This window comes from Hyperolius riggenbachi, chromosome 4 (assembly GCF_040937935.1).
Source record: "Hyperolius riggenbachi isolate aHypRig1 chromosome 4, aHypRig1.pri, whole genome shotgun sequence".
NCBI lineage: Eukaryota > Metazoa > Chordata > Amphibia > Anura > Hyperoliidae > Hyperolius > Hyperolius riggenbachi.
Genome location: NC_090649.1, coordinates 241,591,598 through 241,606,345, shown reverse-complemented (window position 1 = coordinate 241,606,345; position 14,748 = coordinate 241,591,598). Strand labels below are relative to the sequence as shown.

At 39.0% G+C, this 14,748-nt stretch overlaps 1 protein-coding gene across 2 annotated transcripts in view; it reads left to right on the top strand.

The window, feature by feature from the left end:
* The window catches only part of IMPG1 (interphotoreceptor matrix proteoglycan 1), a 538,528-nt gene that overhangs the window by 185,634 nt on the left and 338,146 nt on the right, over positions 1 to 14,748 (top strand). For both annotated transcript variants that reach the window (XM_068281513.1, XM_068281514.1), the window contains exon 8: positions 7,713 to 7,771. In XM_068281513.1, the coding sequence (XP_068137614.1) occupies positions 7,713 to 7,771 (59 nt within the window). The remainder of the gene's footprint in view (positions 1 to 7,712; positions 7,772 to 14,748) is intronic.

Below are 14,748 nucleotides of genomic sequence, written 5' to 3'. Positions count from 1 at the left end.
CTGTTGAATAATAAACCTTTTGCTTGAAATTGGCTTTGCCCCTTCCTTTGAGGTAAGCCATTTTTATTATTTATATTTTTTGCTATTTTTAGTCACATAACATAGATATACCGTTCATCCACCACCACCTATTTTTTGGGGGGCGCCTTCTCCATCCCAGTTTTTAAGTGCTAGAGATTTTAAAAGCTCATGCTAATGCAATGCTATGGGGGATTTTTACAAAATCACATCGCTCCAGTGAGAACACACACATAGGATAACATTAGCAAGAGCTTTTAAAATCAGAAAGTGCTTAGAAAAGCTCTTGTAGTGTGAAAGAGACCTAAGGGCTCAGCCACGCTATAAGTGCTTTTCTGAGCGCTTTGTGACTGATTAGCGCTTTCTGGGCGCTTTTTAAAAATCACTCCCATTCACTTTTATTAATGGTAATAATTGTGTAAAAGCACCGTGATTACATACGCAAAAAATCACGGTGATTTTTATGTGATTTTTACAGCGATTTTAATGAATGCGAATGGGAGCGATTTTTAGAAAGCGCTAATCAATCAAAAGCGCTCAGAAAAGCGCTTTTAAGGTGGCTGAGCCCTTAATGATCACTTAAATGGGAATAATTTTAACTTTGCTTTGCAGTGAACCTAAAGGATTTTTGGAAGCAGTACTTTTTAGCAGATTCTTCCTGATACAGGCAGGGGCAATTAGGACCAGGTTAGGTGATATTTTCACTAAAATACCTTTTAAGCCTCCAGCAAGCTAGAAGATACTACAAGGAGGAGATATATTTAGATTTACAGATTTTTGAGAAGTTAAAGTACCCCTGTCCTCGTTCCTCCACCCCATAATTTTAATTTTGTTTTATTACTGGTGCTCAGCACACAGCACCATCCCCCCCCCTCCAGCCCCCCCTGAGGCCCCCATTCTTGCATCAATTATGGGTGGGGAGGAAGTGGCAGTTCTTACTCCCCTCAGCACATCCTTAACTCTGCCTCCTCCACTCGCAGCTTTAGGTCCGTATATGATTCACTGCACACAGCGCGCAGGGTAGATGCACTTGTGTGGGCTTGTGTTAATTCAGGTTGGAAGGATATCCAACCTCAATAACCACAAACGCACACACAGCACAGCTATCCTGCGCTGTGCAGTGAATCACAAAGCAGCGGGTGGAGGGGCATAATTATGCATGGGCAGAAGAACTGCCACTTCCTCCCTGCTCTTATTTTGAAGATTAAGACTGAGCATAATGTGGGCCAAAGGGGGTGCTGAAGGGGGAGGTTGGTGCTGTATAGCCACAGCACCAATAATAAAACACTAATAAAAGTTTAAAGTGGGGGGGGACCAGGTCAGGGATACTTTAAAAGTTAGCCTGGAATAATACCCAATCTCCTCAATTGTCTCTAGGGCACACAACAGGAACTTGTGTCAGTTTTTAACACAGTTCTTGCTAAGTGTAAGATTGCAGTACTCATTTAAGAAAATGAGCCCACATAGATTCTTGAAGGGCTCTTTTACTTTTAAGTTTTGGTCCCCAGACACACTTGAAAATTGGGGTTCCTTATCTCCCCACCCCCATGGACATTCCTAAAGTCTATTTCTATTCCATCTTCTACCCAATGATTTACCCAACCCCTACACTGCAGGCATACTCTTCCCTTTCTCTGGGTACATTACATCCACATAATTTAAGTACAAATGTCTTGTGATTGCAAATAAAAAGGCTACATTGTAAGCTTAGGGCAAGTCTAGTCTCCTTATGTCCTGGGCTGCATTAGAGCCACAATACGTGCTACAGCAATTGCTATACCACCCCATTACATAAATAGTTTTTTTGTACTGTTTAGGTTACAACAAAAAAACAAATGATTCAGCCATGTAAAGACTAAACTATTTTTTTTTCACCTGCCAGATCAAAATAAACAAGCTACTGGTTTACGAATGTTCTTGCATTGAGAAATCTCTGCAAACAGTGTGCAGTCAGACAAATGTGCTCTGCCAACAATTACATGCGCTATCCTCAGAAGTCAATAGTACAGGGGATGAATATATTTATTCATTGCTTCTTTCTTATTATAAATGTAATCAGTATCATTCACCATATTATCTGAAGCAGCATCTATTTCATTCTTTTCATGTTATATTTATCATGTACAGTTTAAAAGAGTAGCTTATTGATCGATACCATGAACAACCTATTTTAAAGGCTAAGCATAGGCAGCCATCCTTGCCTAGTACTTACAAAGGATAAGATCAGAGTCTGCAAAAAGTCTATAAAATTAGAACAGTCACTGAATCATGAAATTCATCAGTCTAAGCCTTTTCTTAGTTCATCATTTCTACATTCTCAGGTGGCTCAAATCCAGAATCAATTTGTCCCACATTGATGTTACTGTATCTTTGTGGCTGCAATGGAAAACAGCAATATTGCTGTCACCATCGGCACGTTTTAATAATTTTCAAAACACAAAACTGTGTATACAACTTACAGTATATAGAACACATTTTGCCATCCCAGCTTCAAGTACATTTAGATTTTGCCTACTTTGTTTTCCCAAGACACTAGCAGCACAGTGTGGAGGATGGGATTATGACAAACTAAAATTTGTAGAATATAATCAAATGCAAAATATTTAATATGTTTAAAACATTGCAGTAGGTTGTATAGATAATATTTTGTCACTGCGATGTTTTCCCAGTAAAAAAAAAATAAAGTGAAACTCAAGTGAAAACAATGAGATAAAATAAACAATTGTATTTATCCTCCTACCTCTAAAAAATGACTTTTAGATACCCCACATGTTATGTCCACAAACTTAAAAAAAACCCTCAGCCTCAGCTCAATGAAACAGTCTGTCCTGTGTCTCAGAGTGCTCAAATATATGAATTATTAAACTGTTTTATCGATCCACTCCTGGCAGAGAACTGGGCTTCTTATGGCTGTAATTCCTTATCAGCGAGGAAGGCTATAGATAGCTATATCTGACTGGGTCCCGACTGAAGAAAAGCTGTCTGTTGCATAGCTGAATATTAACTCTTCCAGGCAGAGAAAGAAGAGAAAAACATCACAGCATATTTAAATGTGTGCTTGGCACTGTACATACACATGTGTGTCATCATGTCACGTAAGCTTCCCTCTAAGTAACATGCTACAGATGTGACTTTATTTGGTTGGTCAGTTTGTCAGGTGTTAAACCATGAGACAGTAGTTAGTTTCCACTTACTATTTTATTTTAACCCAGCTAGTAAGGGGAGGGAAGTTCATGTTTTTTAAGAGTACAGACAGAATGAGTGTGCCCAGGAGGATCTGATCCTCTGATGACGGGGGAAGGCCGAAACCTGGTCAGGAAGGAGAGCGGGCTTTCTCTGAACTAATGTCTGGTGACTTTCTCAGCACTTGACACTTTACTGGTTATTGTGCAATAGTGTATTGATGCGTTTTACAGCAAAACGGTCCAGTGTGCACGGACCCACGATGTGAGTTTGTGTTTTATTTTAATGATTTTTAGTTGTTGCAATAAAGTGTACCCCCCTGTGTTTAAACTTAGCCCTGACTCCTGCATATATGTTTTTTTGGGTGACGGCCTCCAATATTGAGCACAAGGTGTCTGCAGCAGGCTTCACAGTGTGCGGGAATGCAAAAGAGAGCGCTGAGGATCATAGTTAATCTATGAAAGATCACCTGGTTGTGATGCCTCACACACAGCCAGAGTCACATGTACATAAACCTCACATACTTAATCCTCCACAGGGCTGATTCACCAGAGCAAGTGCACAGAAAGCGAAACATGATTTATGTTTCAGGTCCACAATAAAACATGGCCTGGATTCATTGTGGATTTTTTACATACGGAACAATAATGTTTTATATGTAATGCTATTATTTTATTCTACATAAGCTTTTTATATTCAGCTTGATATTTGAACTGCAATAAACAGTAAGTGAAATTAATTACACTCTGGCTCTTTATAGCTTAAATAAATGGTATAACAATGGCATTTGTACCTGTAATAAATTATGACATTACCAGAGCTTTTAAAGCTTCTGGGCCATAAAAGGCACCACATTCTTTATGTAATGTCATATTACATGTCATATATAATATGATATAATTAAGTATTATATGTGTGTGTGTGTGTCCTTTTGCTTGATTTTGAAATCTTACAATAGATGAAAGTTGTAGGGTTAATCAGTTTACTGACTGAATATTTTTATCCTGCTGATTGTAAGAATGAAGGCCATTTCAGAATGCATCAGTTGCAATACAGAATAATTCTACATGTACTCTCACTGCCCATAAAATCAGGCCTGCTCACATCCTTGCATTGTAATGGATCGCGTTATTCTAACTAGCTGCATGTATGCTCTGCCTTACCATCTATGTCCAGTCATCATTGCAGTTCACACACATTTTAACACGTGTTATGCAATGCATCACTGGGAATCCAGCGTAAGAGTGATAGCTGATTGTGCTTACCAATAATTGCATTTCCACAGCTATAACAGAAACAAACTATTCAAAATGCTTTTTTAGATCCTCTAAAATGGTGCTGGCTGCAGTTATAAGCAGGCCAATTAGCTACTAAAAGAATTTGGCCTCCCAAAAGAACTTATTATTTTCTTGACTGCATAATGTACTGTATATTGTATTCTTATATGTGACTTAATTAAGTGAATATCATGGAATTTAACACACCTTTGCATTACGGTAGGACCAGGGACTCAGACAAAAGACGGTAGGACCAGGGACTCAGACAAAAGGACGGTATGCTTGCATGACCTATAATGGAAAAAAAAACAAGTTAAGTTTGTGACACTGGGCAGCCGCAGGGTAAAGTACATAAGCTTTTAAGAATTAGCTCTTTCATTAGAACAACCAATCACATATTTATCCATTCTAGGCAGGCTGGGAACCATAGCAACTCCAGTGCCAAGTCTGCATGTGTTGCCCTGTGAGGCCCAAAGTTACCATTTGGTCAGTGCTCAATCATACAATGAGATTTTAAAATCTTTGGTTTATGGTTAGGTAAGGTATCGTTCATTACAGGTTAAACAATTAATGGAAACCCGGAACTGAGGGGAGCATAGAAACTGCCATCCTTATTTAATCCCTAAGAGTTCTATTTGTTTGGCTGCAATTGTTGATTTGTGGATTTGGCAGTCTTTTAGTAGCATTCTGAGTCAGTAGGGTATTGTAGCATATTAGCCATCAGTAAAAGCAAGACGTTTTGAATCAGGATGATACCATTTATTGGCTAACATAAAATATTTAGGAGTAAGCTTTTGGCTATTCAGCCTTGGTCAGACTCGAAATCGCATATACTGACAAGTTGTTAGGGCATTCAGCTATCCACATGCAACATCAAAAGTGGATACATAGAATTTTTTTCAAAACAAACACGTCATTAGGATGCCTTAATTGAAAAAAAAAAACATCCAATAAGGGTCTTGAGAGGATTCTGGCTAATTTATGACTAATAGATAAGACCCTTTCTTTACTCAATCCTCACATAAGATCCAGACTGGTACAGAGGAACCATAAATTCCAAGTTCAAGAGTTAGCTACAAGCAAAATGGATGCAGTTTGTTTAGGCAGAAAAATAATTCTGACATTAAATATCATCAACCTCATATCAATGTAAGAAATGTTTGTTGTTGCATGTATATAGCTGTGTGCTCTACAACTTGTCAGCATACAGGATTCAAGTCTGATGAAGGCTGAATAGCTGAAAGCTTACCCCTAATTCTTTCAAGTTAGCCAATAAATTGTATCATCCTAATTCAAAAAAACGTCTTGCTCATTCTGAGTCAGTGATTCACAAGACGATATAAAGAAAGTATTAAACAAGAACATTCAGTTAAGTCACATTTTTGTTCATATGCTTCCATGTATGTTCCATTCAGTTCAGTTTTCTTTAAAAATTCAGACAGGAATAAACATGTTGCCAGTAGCATCAGAACATATGTGGGCACGAGACGCAAGTCACTAGCTCAAAAAGCAAAAAAAGCAAAACAAAAATGATAAGCAAGAAATTTGTATTGTTAGAAGTAAATCCACAATGCTGATATCTTATTTTCTCCTAGCACTGTGTGGATACAATAGCTCAGCAGAGTCTCTCATTTATTTTTTTTTCCCCGACAGACATTTTAAAATGTAAAGCTATGAAAGTAAGAATGGCTGCACAGCTTGTGATGAGTAGGAAAGATGTCACATGAACAGTAGTTGTCAACTCTTCACTGTCCAATAGTTATTATTGAACAGAACACTTTATTAGTGGAAGAAAAAGTTGGGATTGAACAAGTTGGGCATTATGAAAAGATCTGCAGAAATTGAAAATGCAGTAAAAGCTAAATATGAATACAGTTTCTAAGATGATGAATGATGACTACACTATTCTGTAGTCTGCCAGAGGTAGAAATCAGAAAACTGAAAGTTTAAAATAAACTTATTCTAAAAGGTAATGGGGAACTAAATAGGTTATATGTATATATATATATATATATATATATATATATATATATATGTATATATATATATATATATATATATATATATATACACACACACACACACGCACTATACACACACACACACGCACTATACACACACACACACACACCATATGGAAAGTAACATCTGTTTTCAACTACGTTTCATTTTCATTGTTCGCTAGCCTTTATGGTTGCTGCCTACAAACTTCTTACATTGTGGACTGTGTGCACTGTATATTTCTAGCAGTAGTTTGCACTGAAAATAATAGTAATTCTAACATTTGTGTAGCCCTTTTCTCCTGTCTGAGTCAAGGGGTTCGAGAGCTGCAGCCGCTAAGGGAGTGCTAAAGGGGCCACCCTGCAGTGTTATGGAGTCTTGCCCAGGGACTCCTTACTGAAAAGGTACTGACCCTAGCCAGGATTTGAACCTTGGTCTCGCATGTCAAAGGCAGAGCCCTTGACCAGTTCACTACTGTTCAAGAGCAGAGTGCAGAATCTATGCGTTCTCCTATTGGCAAATGTTTGCAACCTTCACTTAGGTAATATCAGATCACAATGAGGATTGATAAAAGGTTAGTAAATGCAATACTTGGAGATCCAGGATTTAACACATAGCCCCTAATTCAATTCAATTTTTCCTCCTGAGTTTTCTTCCAGGAGATAGTTTTTCATCTTACCTATAAAATAAAAAACCTTTCCTCACCTAACAATGTACTAAAAAATAGGTTGAAAAAAAAACCAAAAAATAAAAATATCAAACTTATCTTGAGTATTCTCTCACTTGCTGGGGGCTTAAAAAGTATGTTATTGATAAGGTGTGAAAACATCTCTTTTGAGAACATTTAGGAGAAAAGTTAATTTAATATAGGCCAAACATTATTTTCTGCAGGTGCGTGTAACGTATAGTACAGTTGCATAATCACTTTTTTCACTTACCTTCAAAAGTCCTTCCTAATGATCTGACATAGCACAAGAAAGGAGTGGGGAAGTTTTTTTTACCTATGTAATAGACAGTTTATAATAGTTTACAGTTTATAATATAATCCACTGCAGGTATTGTTGGATCACACAAACTAATCACTCAGACAGTGATTCTCTTATGGATATTAACTGTCTGGAACTTGTGTTAAAAAAGAAATAAAAGAAAAATAAAAGTAGCATGATAAATTGTTAGCTATGCTGAAATAATGTTATAACCAATAGTAATGCAATTCTTTGTTCCTCTTCTTAGATGCAAAAAGTTTTTGAGAAACTTCCAGGATTCAAAGAAATACAAGTATTACGATTTAGGTAAGACAGATATGTTCTAATACTTAATATCAGGTGATATCGGGTGAGTGTGTGTGAGTGTGTGTGTAAGTGCGAGTGTGTGTGTGTGTGTGTGTGTGTGTGTGTGTGTGTGTGAGAGAGAGAGAGAGAGAGAGAGAGAGATTCACTGAATCCCCTAAATGGTTAGATTTACAACAAATGCACTGTGTCAGCCTCACAGGTTTCATACCTTTTTCAATGGAATGGAGTGCATCTGCAGTGCAGTGTGCACTTCAATGGACCCTGGGCAGAGCTTGTGGGTATGCATTTCAGTATACTCTCATATATTTGGTATTGTGCATACACTCATCAGCCAGTTTGCTAAACGTTCCTCCTCCCGGTTTGTCCGATATAAACTTCATTGACCCAGAGTACCGGAGTCTGCGGGTCCGCTCTGCGCATGCGCAGGTGTGTGCATGGCAACATGATGTGTGGCAAAGGAGAGTGGGACATTAGAGGAGGAAGTAGCCAGTAAGCCTGCGCATGCGCAGAGTGGACCTGCAATAGTTTGCAGAGATGAATTTTAAAGCGACTTATATTTTAATATTTCCGTTTGTATTTTTTTCTTAATGTTACTGAGTTTCCTATCACAAATATTGCAGAACTCACTTCATATTTTTCTCACTAAATTCTACCTTTAGAACATGTATCACATTATCGCTGTTTGATTTGAAAAATGTGAGCTGAATCCAGTGGTGGATGAAGTTCACAGGCCACACAAAAGATGTCCCTCCACCACCATTCCTTGTGTTCATATGAGAGCAGTTTCTACCGCCTACCATTTTAATTATATATTGCCTCTTCCTTATGGGACACCCTGTAAATATATTTACAAAGCTATGGCCTCTATCTCCTGAGTTTTCTCACAAGATGTTTTCACACCTTAAAGGGAACCTGAGACGGGGCCACAGCAAAAAAAACATACATACCTGGGGCTTCCTCCAGCCCCTCCGGCCTGATCGCTCCCACTACGTCCTCTTCGGGCTCTCCGTTTGCCTGCAATCAGCCCTGGAAAGTCCTCCAGTCTGTGGCCAACTGTGCATGCATGGCCAGCTGCACATGTGTTCCCGCTGAGTTCACGTCGCCGTGGGTGCTTTGCGCCTCTACAGTGCTACTGCGCAGGCATTAAACGATACTAGCGACGGGACACGGGAGCAAGACAGGGGAGTGCCTGTGCCGACTGGCTCTGAGTGGTGGATTTTACCGGGCCAGTTGCGGGCGAACGGGGAGTCATGGAAAGTATGTTTTTTTATGCTGTGACTCAATCTCAGGGACATTTTAACAATAAAATATCCTTTAAGCCTCCAGCAAGTTATATATATATATATATATATATATATATATATATATATATATATATATATATATAGCGGCCCTGGTGCTTTTGTCACTCATCCACTTTTTAAATGCATGTTACCCAACTCTAGAACAATGCTATCTCAAAACGATAATGGAGGATATGGAGTTTACACAACCTTCATCCTTCTTTGAGACAGCAGTGCCACTGAGTTCAAATGAAGAACTACTAATTCACACTAATGTGTAGTTTGACAAAGTGTGACGTTAAAGCATTTAAACAACTTAAATACAGATAACCTTCTCTCTTAACAAAGCAACTTACAGTTGATATATCTGTTCATGTTGAAGGACCACTATAGCGAAAAAGTAAGCAGTTAGAATCTGACAGAATGGCCAGGTTTTAGATTAGTCCATGAGACAATTCTTATTTGTGGGGAAATGTGTTTTTGTCAAGGCCATATATTTTTATGAGTATTCTCCTCTGTGCAAAAATGGGACATTTTGCCTAAAATGATGGTGAAACAAAAATGGCCATCATCACTAGTGTTTAATGCTACACTGTATAGTGTGCCTTTAATCTATGTCTTTATTTTATATTACAATAGTTGAATTAAGGAGCCACTAATTATAATGATTACATTAACAGTTCTCTCAGAGAATCAAAGCAAAATGATTCCTCTGAGAAAACCTGGCAGGAACACCAGAGATGTGTCTCCTATCAATAGGATAACTTTAACCAAAATATTAACAAACAAAGCTGACTTTATTGTACACTCATTTTTTTTTTTTTTGCATTACTAGTTTTAGTACAAAGGCAGAAAGAAATGAAAGGCAGCAATGTTAAGTAAATTAAGGCATCCTAATTACAGCTACACTTTAATGAGCTCCAAAATCAAAATATGACCTCTGCTGCATAAAATATACTGTTTGCCTCCCCCAGGGATAAAGGTGTATTGTTTCAGTGTTATTAACATTCAGTGAATGCTAATACGCATATCAGAGTTGTATTGCTTGTATGATGATTGAAGGCGGTTACATATTTACATGAGACATTATTCGAATAAAGATTATGGTAATTACTTATGATTCATGATTATGGCTAATGACTATGGTAATCAATAATATTCAAGCTTGAACTGTGATTAAGAAGACTATAGATGATGATGATTATGGTGATTATTTACCCTACTAATTTTATATACCATAGAGCTAAAGGTGTTTACAGTAAAGGATAGTACATCAGTAACTGAGCTGCTCATTAAAAGAAGCCTCCTGTACACGTTTGTTTTACTTCTGTTAATTACTTAAGCTTGTGTTTCACAACGTTAGTGGAGCTTTTTGGTACAAGTGAAAAATTGCCATTTTTGACATACTGAAATTAGCAGGGTCTTCCAACAGCACAGATCTGTTATATGAAATGCCTGTCAAGCAGTTAACTACAACAGAAAACAGATATTTCCTGTGTATGAATTATTTGTCTTTTTTGGTATTATGAGTATTTGTGATGTTGTGGGAGAGAATCAGCTGATTTCGGTGCATGGCTCTGAGAGCCGAGCGCCGAAGCTGGGCGCCGTCATAGCAGTAATGCTATGATGCGCACCACGTGTAGCAGTAATTTGGGGGTTTTGGCAGACCACAAATTACATCTCCCTCTGAGTTGCGACAACTCGGAGGGGGAATAGTATTTAACGCTCCCTCGGAGTTTAGCGGCAGCAGGGAGAGCCGTCATTCGGCTCTCCCCGCGCCAAACTGAGCAACGACATGCACCCTTTTGGGAGCCTATTTATGAAAGGCTTACATTGATACTTCTCGTTTTCTAGTGAGAAATAACAATTTTGTTAGCGTTATCTATGTATTAAGCTGCTTATTGGGATTATTCAGTTCCACACTTTGAGAATAATGAAAATTATTCACTAATGATATATTTTTTTTTAATTGAACATTTTACTCAGAATTTATACCATGCTAAAAGTAGGACATGATCCGTATGTAGCGTAATCTATATTGAAAAATATTTTATTATATGTAAAAATATGCTGACAGTTTTGTTGTTAAAACTTTATTTTTTCCAGCGCTGTAGTAAAAGAACTTTATCACCACATTCAGTTAAACTTTAAAAATAGAGAGGTCTGTACACTACTTACAGTTTCCTGTTATGTTTGTACACTAAACCCAATAACTAACTTTGATAGGCAATGAGTGACCAGTCTCTAATTTGGTAACAGTTGAATAATTATAATTTGTTTCCTTCCATACAATACAATTGATGCATTTAGTTTCAGCCAATCACAGCAAGGAATCTGTCAGTGAAACCTAACTTTGTGTTCCAGCATGATTCAGAATTGTGACAGACCAAATGACATACTGCAGATGTGCTTGCAAACTATAGAAGCTATAGCCAGTAGGGATGCTCATTTGGATTTTGCAGCATTGAAATTTTCAAATTTCCGATCAGAAATCCGAATTTCCAATCGACACTTGGAAAACGAAACTCAGAAATCGCAGTTCTGCAAAAATACTGCATTACTGCAATTTGGTAATTTTAGCCCAATCACAGAACTCGGAATCAATGGAGCAATCAGAGAATGCAGAGTCAACCCAGAAGTATTTGACCAATCAGAGAAGGCAAAAAATGATCAGTAATCAGTATTGGCAAAATCGGAACTTCTGTGGAATAGGAAATCGGCATTTCCTAATATCCCCAATAGCCAGCTTAGATTAAATGCAGAATGACATATATATATATATATATATATATATATATATATATATATATATATATATATGTATATATATATATATATATATATGTATATATATATATATATACACACACACAAAAGTATATACAAAAGAGCCCCCACTCTATAACACTCCGCATGCACTGCTGAGTCAACCCTCTCCCCCCTTCCACATAGGAGCAGAAATACATCCCTAACTTATCCGAATCCGAACATTTATATAGCGCTTTTCTCCTGTCAGACTCAAAGCGCTCAAGAGCTGCAGCCACTGGGACGCACTCAAGAGGTCACCCTGCAGTGTTAGGGAGTCTTGCCTTGAACTCCGTACTGAATAGGTACTGACCCTAGCCAGGATTTAAATTCTGGTCTCCCATGTCAAAGGCGGTGCCCTTGCAGTACACTACAGCTAGGAGGCTAGAGATGGGTCTGCACAGCCTAGGCTGTGCACTGTTTTCTGAGAGCTTGAGCCCAGGTCCATTGCCAGGTGACAGTCCTCATACCCCTGTAAAAGGCTTTAGCTTTAGTAATTCAGGCTCCTCACCTTGAGCTAGAACATTTAATCACTTGTAGATTTAATGGGGAGGTACTGGAAGAGATGTGGCAAGCAAAACAGCAAAACATCAAAATGAACTTCCGCACACTCATGCAAATCCTCATGCGAATCTATTTACAAAAATCATGCAGCAATCTATGCTGTCGCTACAGCTAAGTTAAAAGCTGGGATCTTCGTTACAAGAATAAAGTCTCTTGCGCAGTCACATACACCGCGTAGAGGCAGCCCAGTATTCTCACAGATGAATTAAATGGGCACATGGTTATAAGAAAGTACTGTAATTATTTAAAGAGGAACTCCAACCAAGAATTTAACTTTATCCCAATCAGTAGCTGATACCCCGTTTTACATGAGAAACATATTGCTTTTCACAAACAGACCATCAGGGGTCGCTGTATGACTGATATTGTGGTGAAACCCCTCCCACAAGAAGCTCTGAGGACCGCGGTGATCCTGGCAAACTGCCACAATGTAACAATGTTCACAGACAGGAAATAGCTGCTTACAGCTGTCTCTAATGGCCAAAACAGCTAGGAGCAGCTACATAACCTGCCCACAGTAAAAATGTCACCATGTGATAAATGTCAGAATGTAAATCGGGGAGAGGAAAGATTTTACAATATGCAAACACTGACTAAATCATTTATACATAATTATTGTAAAAATGAAGCACTTTTTTTTTTACACTACATTTTTATTACATTATTTTCACTGGAGTTCCTCTTTAAAGCAGTTTTAAAATTTATTTTTTTTAAATACTTCAATCAGTCAGGGCTCAGACACACTCTAAGCGCTATTCTGAGCGCTTTTGGGTCATCAGTGCTTTCTGAGCGCTTTAAAAAAATCGCTCCCATACACTTGCATTAAAATCGCATAAAAATCAGCGATCGCGTAAGTTTTTTCGTGTTAGCGATTTTTACATGATCGCGGCAATTTTAACGCAATTATACCGCGACTAGTGACTTAGCTGTCCCTAATGCGCCGCGCGCCCACCGCGCACCCATCGCGCACTCGCACGCTGCACACCTGTTACGCACACGCCCAACGCGCGTGACGCACACACGCCCGCCCCTTCTGGCCCCGTCCTCCTCCAGCTCTCGGCAGTGTCTCTGCATCCCTGCACATGCGCAGTGCACAAAAAGCACGGACAGACATGGGACGCATTGACACTTGCCTTTTATTAGGTAGGATAATAATAGTGATTGGGAGCAATTTTATAGTGTGTCTGAGTTGAGTTTCTCACAGAAATCATTTACCTAAACACACCCTTGTCTTTCCAGGGAGTATAATATAATATCGGAAATAAAAAACATACATAAGCTCTCGCTACACATTTGTTGTACCTAGCCAGATATTTGCTTGCAGTAAAGAAAAAAAAAGGTTAAAGTAAAAAAAAATTGCAACAACATCTAAAACATGCACAATCCACCCTAAAGCTGGCCATACACTAGGCCGATTACCCGCCAATCGACAGCAGATTCGATCACTGGGATCGAATCTGCTGTCACATCGTTCACGCTAGACACTAAATTTCGATCGATTTCGTCCCGAAATAGATCGGTCCGGTCGATCGCTCTGTGCGGGAAATTACCGTCGATCGCCCGCGGGTAGGGAGCGCATCGCTAGCGGCGTACGATCGATGCAGGTATACATTACCTGAAGCTGGCTCCCGGCATCTTCTCCGCATCACCTCCCGGCTCCCGGCAGGCATCTTCTCCGCATCACGGCATCCGTGTATAACTTCCTGTGTCACTGCAGTGACAGCGGAAGTACAAATAGAGGGCGCTCTATTTGAACTTCCGCTGTCACTGGAGTGACAGAAAGTTATACGCGGATGCCGTGATGCGGAGAAGATGTCCGGGACCAGGCTTCAGGTAATGTATGCGGAAGGGGGGGGGGGACAGGCGACAGCGGCAGCTCAGCAGATGGTGAATCTGTTTCAGGCTGAAATCGATTCACAATCTGTTTGCAGTAAAGGCAGCCATATGATCCCTCTCTGATCAGATTCGATCAGAGAGGGATCTATCTGTTGGTCGAATCTGGTGGCAAATCGACCAGTGTATGGCTACCTTAAATCTTACATAATCCATTATTTGTATTTAAGAGAGAAGAAATAGATCTTTGTTTTGATTTCTTGTGGTTTGGGCACCAGCACCCAGCTACACAATCTGATATTACGTGTGCAGTGGTGGATTGAGCTCCCAAGATGAATACTAGGGTCAGTTAATCAGGCACTGAGGTTAAGCGGAAATGAAGACAATGAAAAGTTAAAATTCATGAGTATTAGGCATTAAGCAGGAGAGTAGAGGTGCCCATAGACTACTCAATGTGGCGGCCGATCGACCATCTGATTGGATAATTATAAT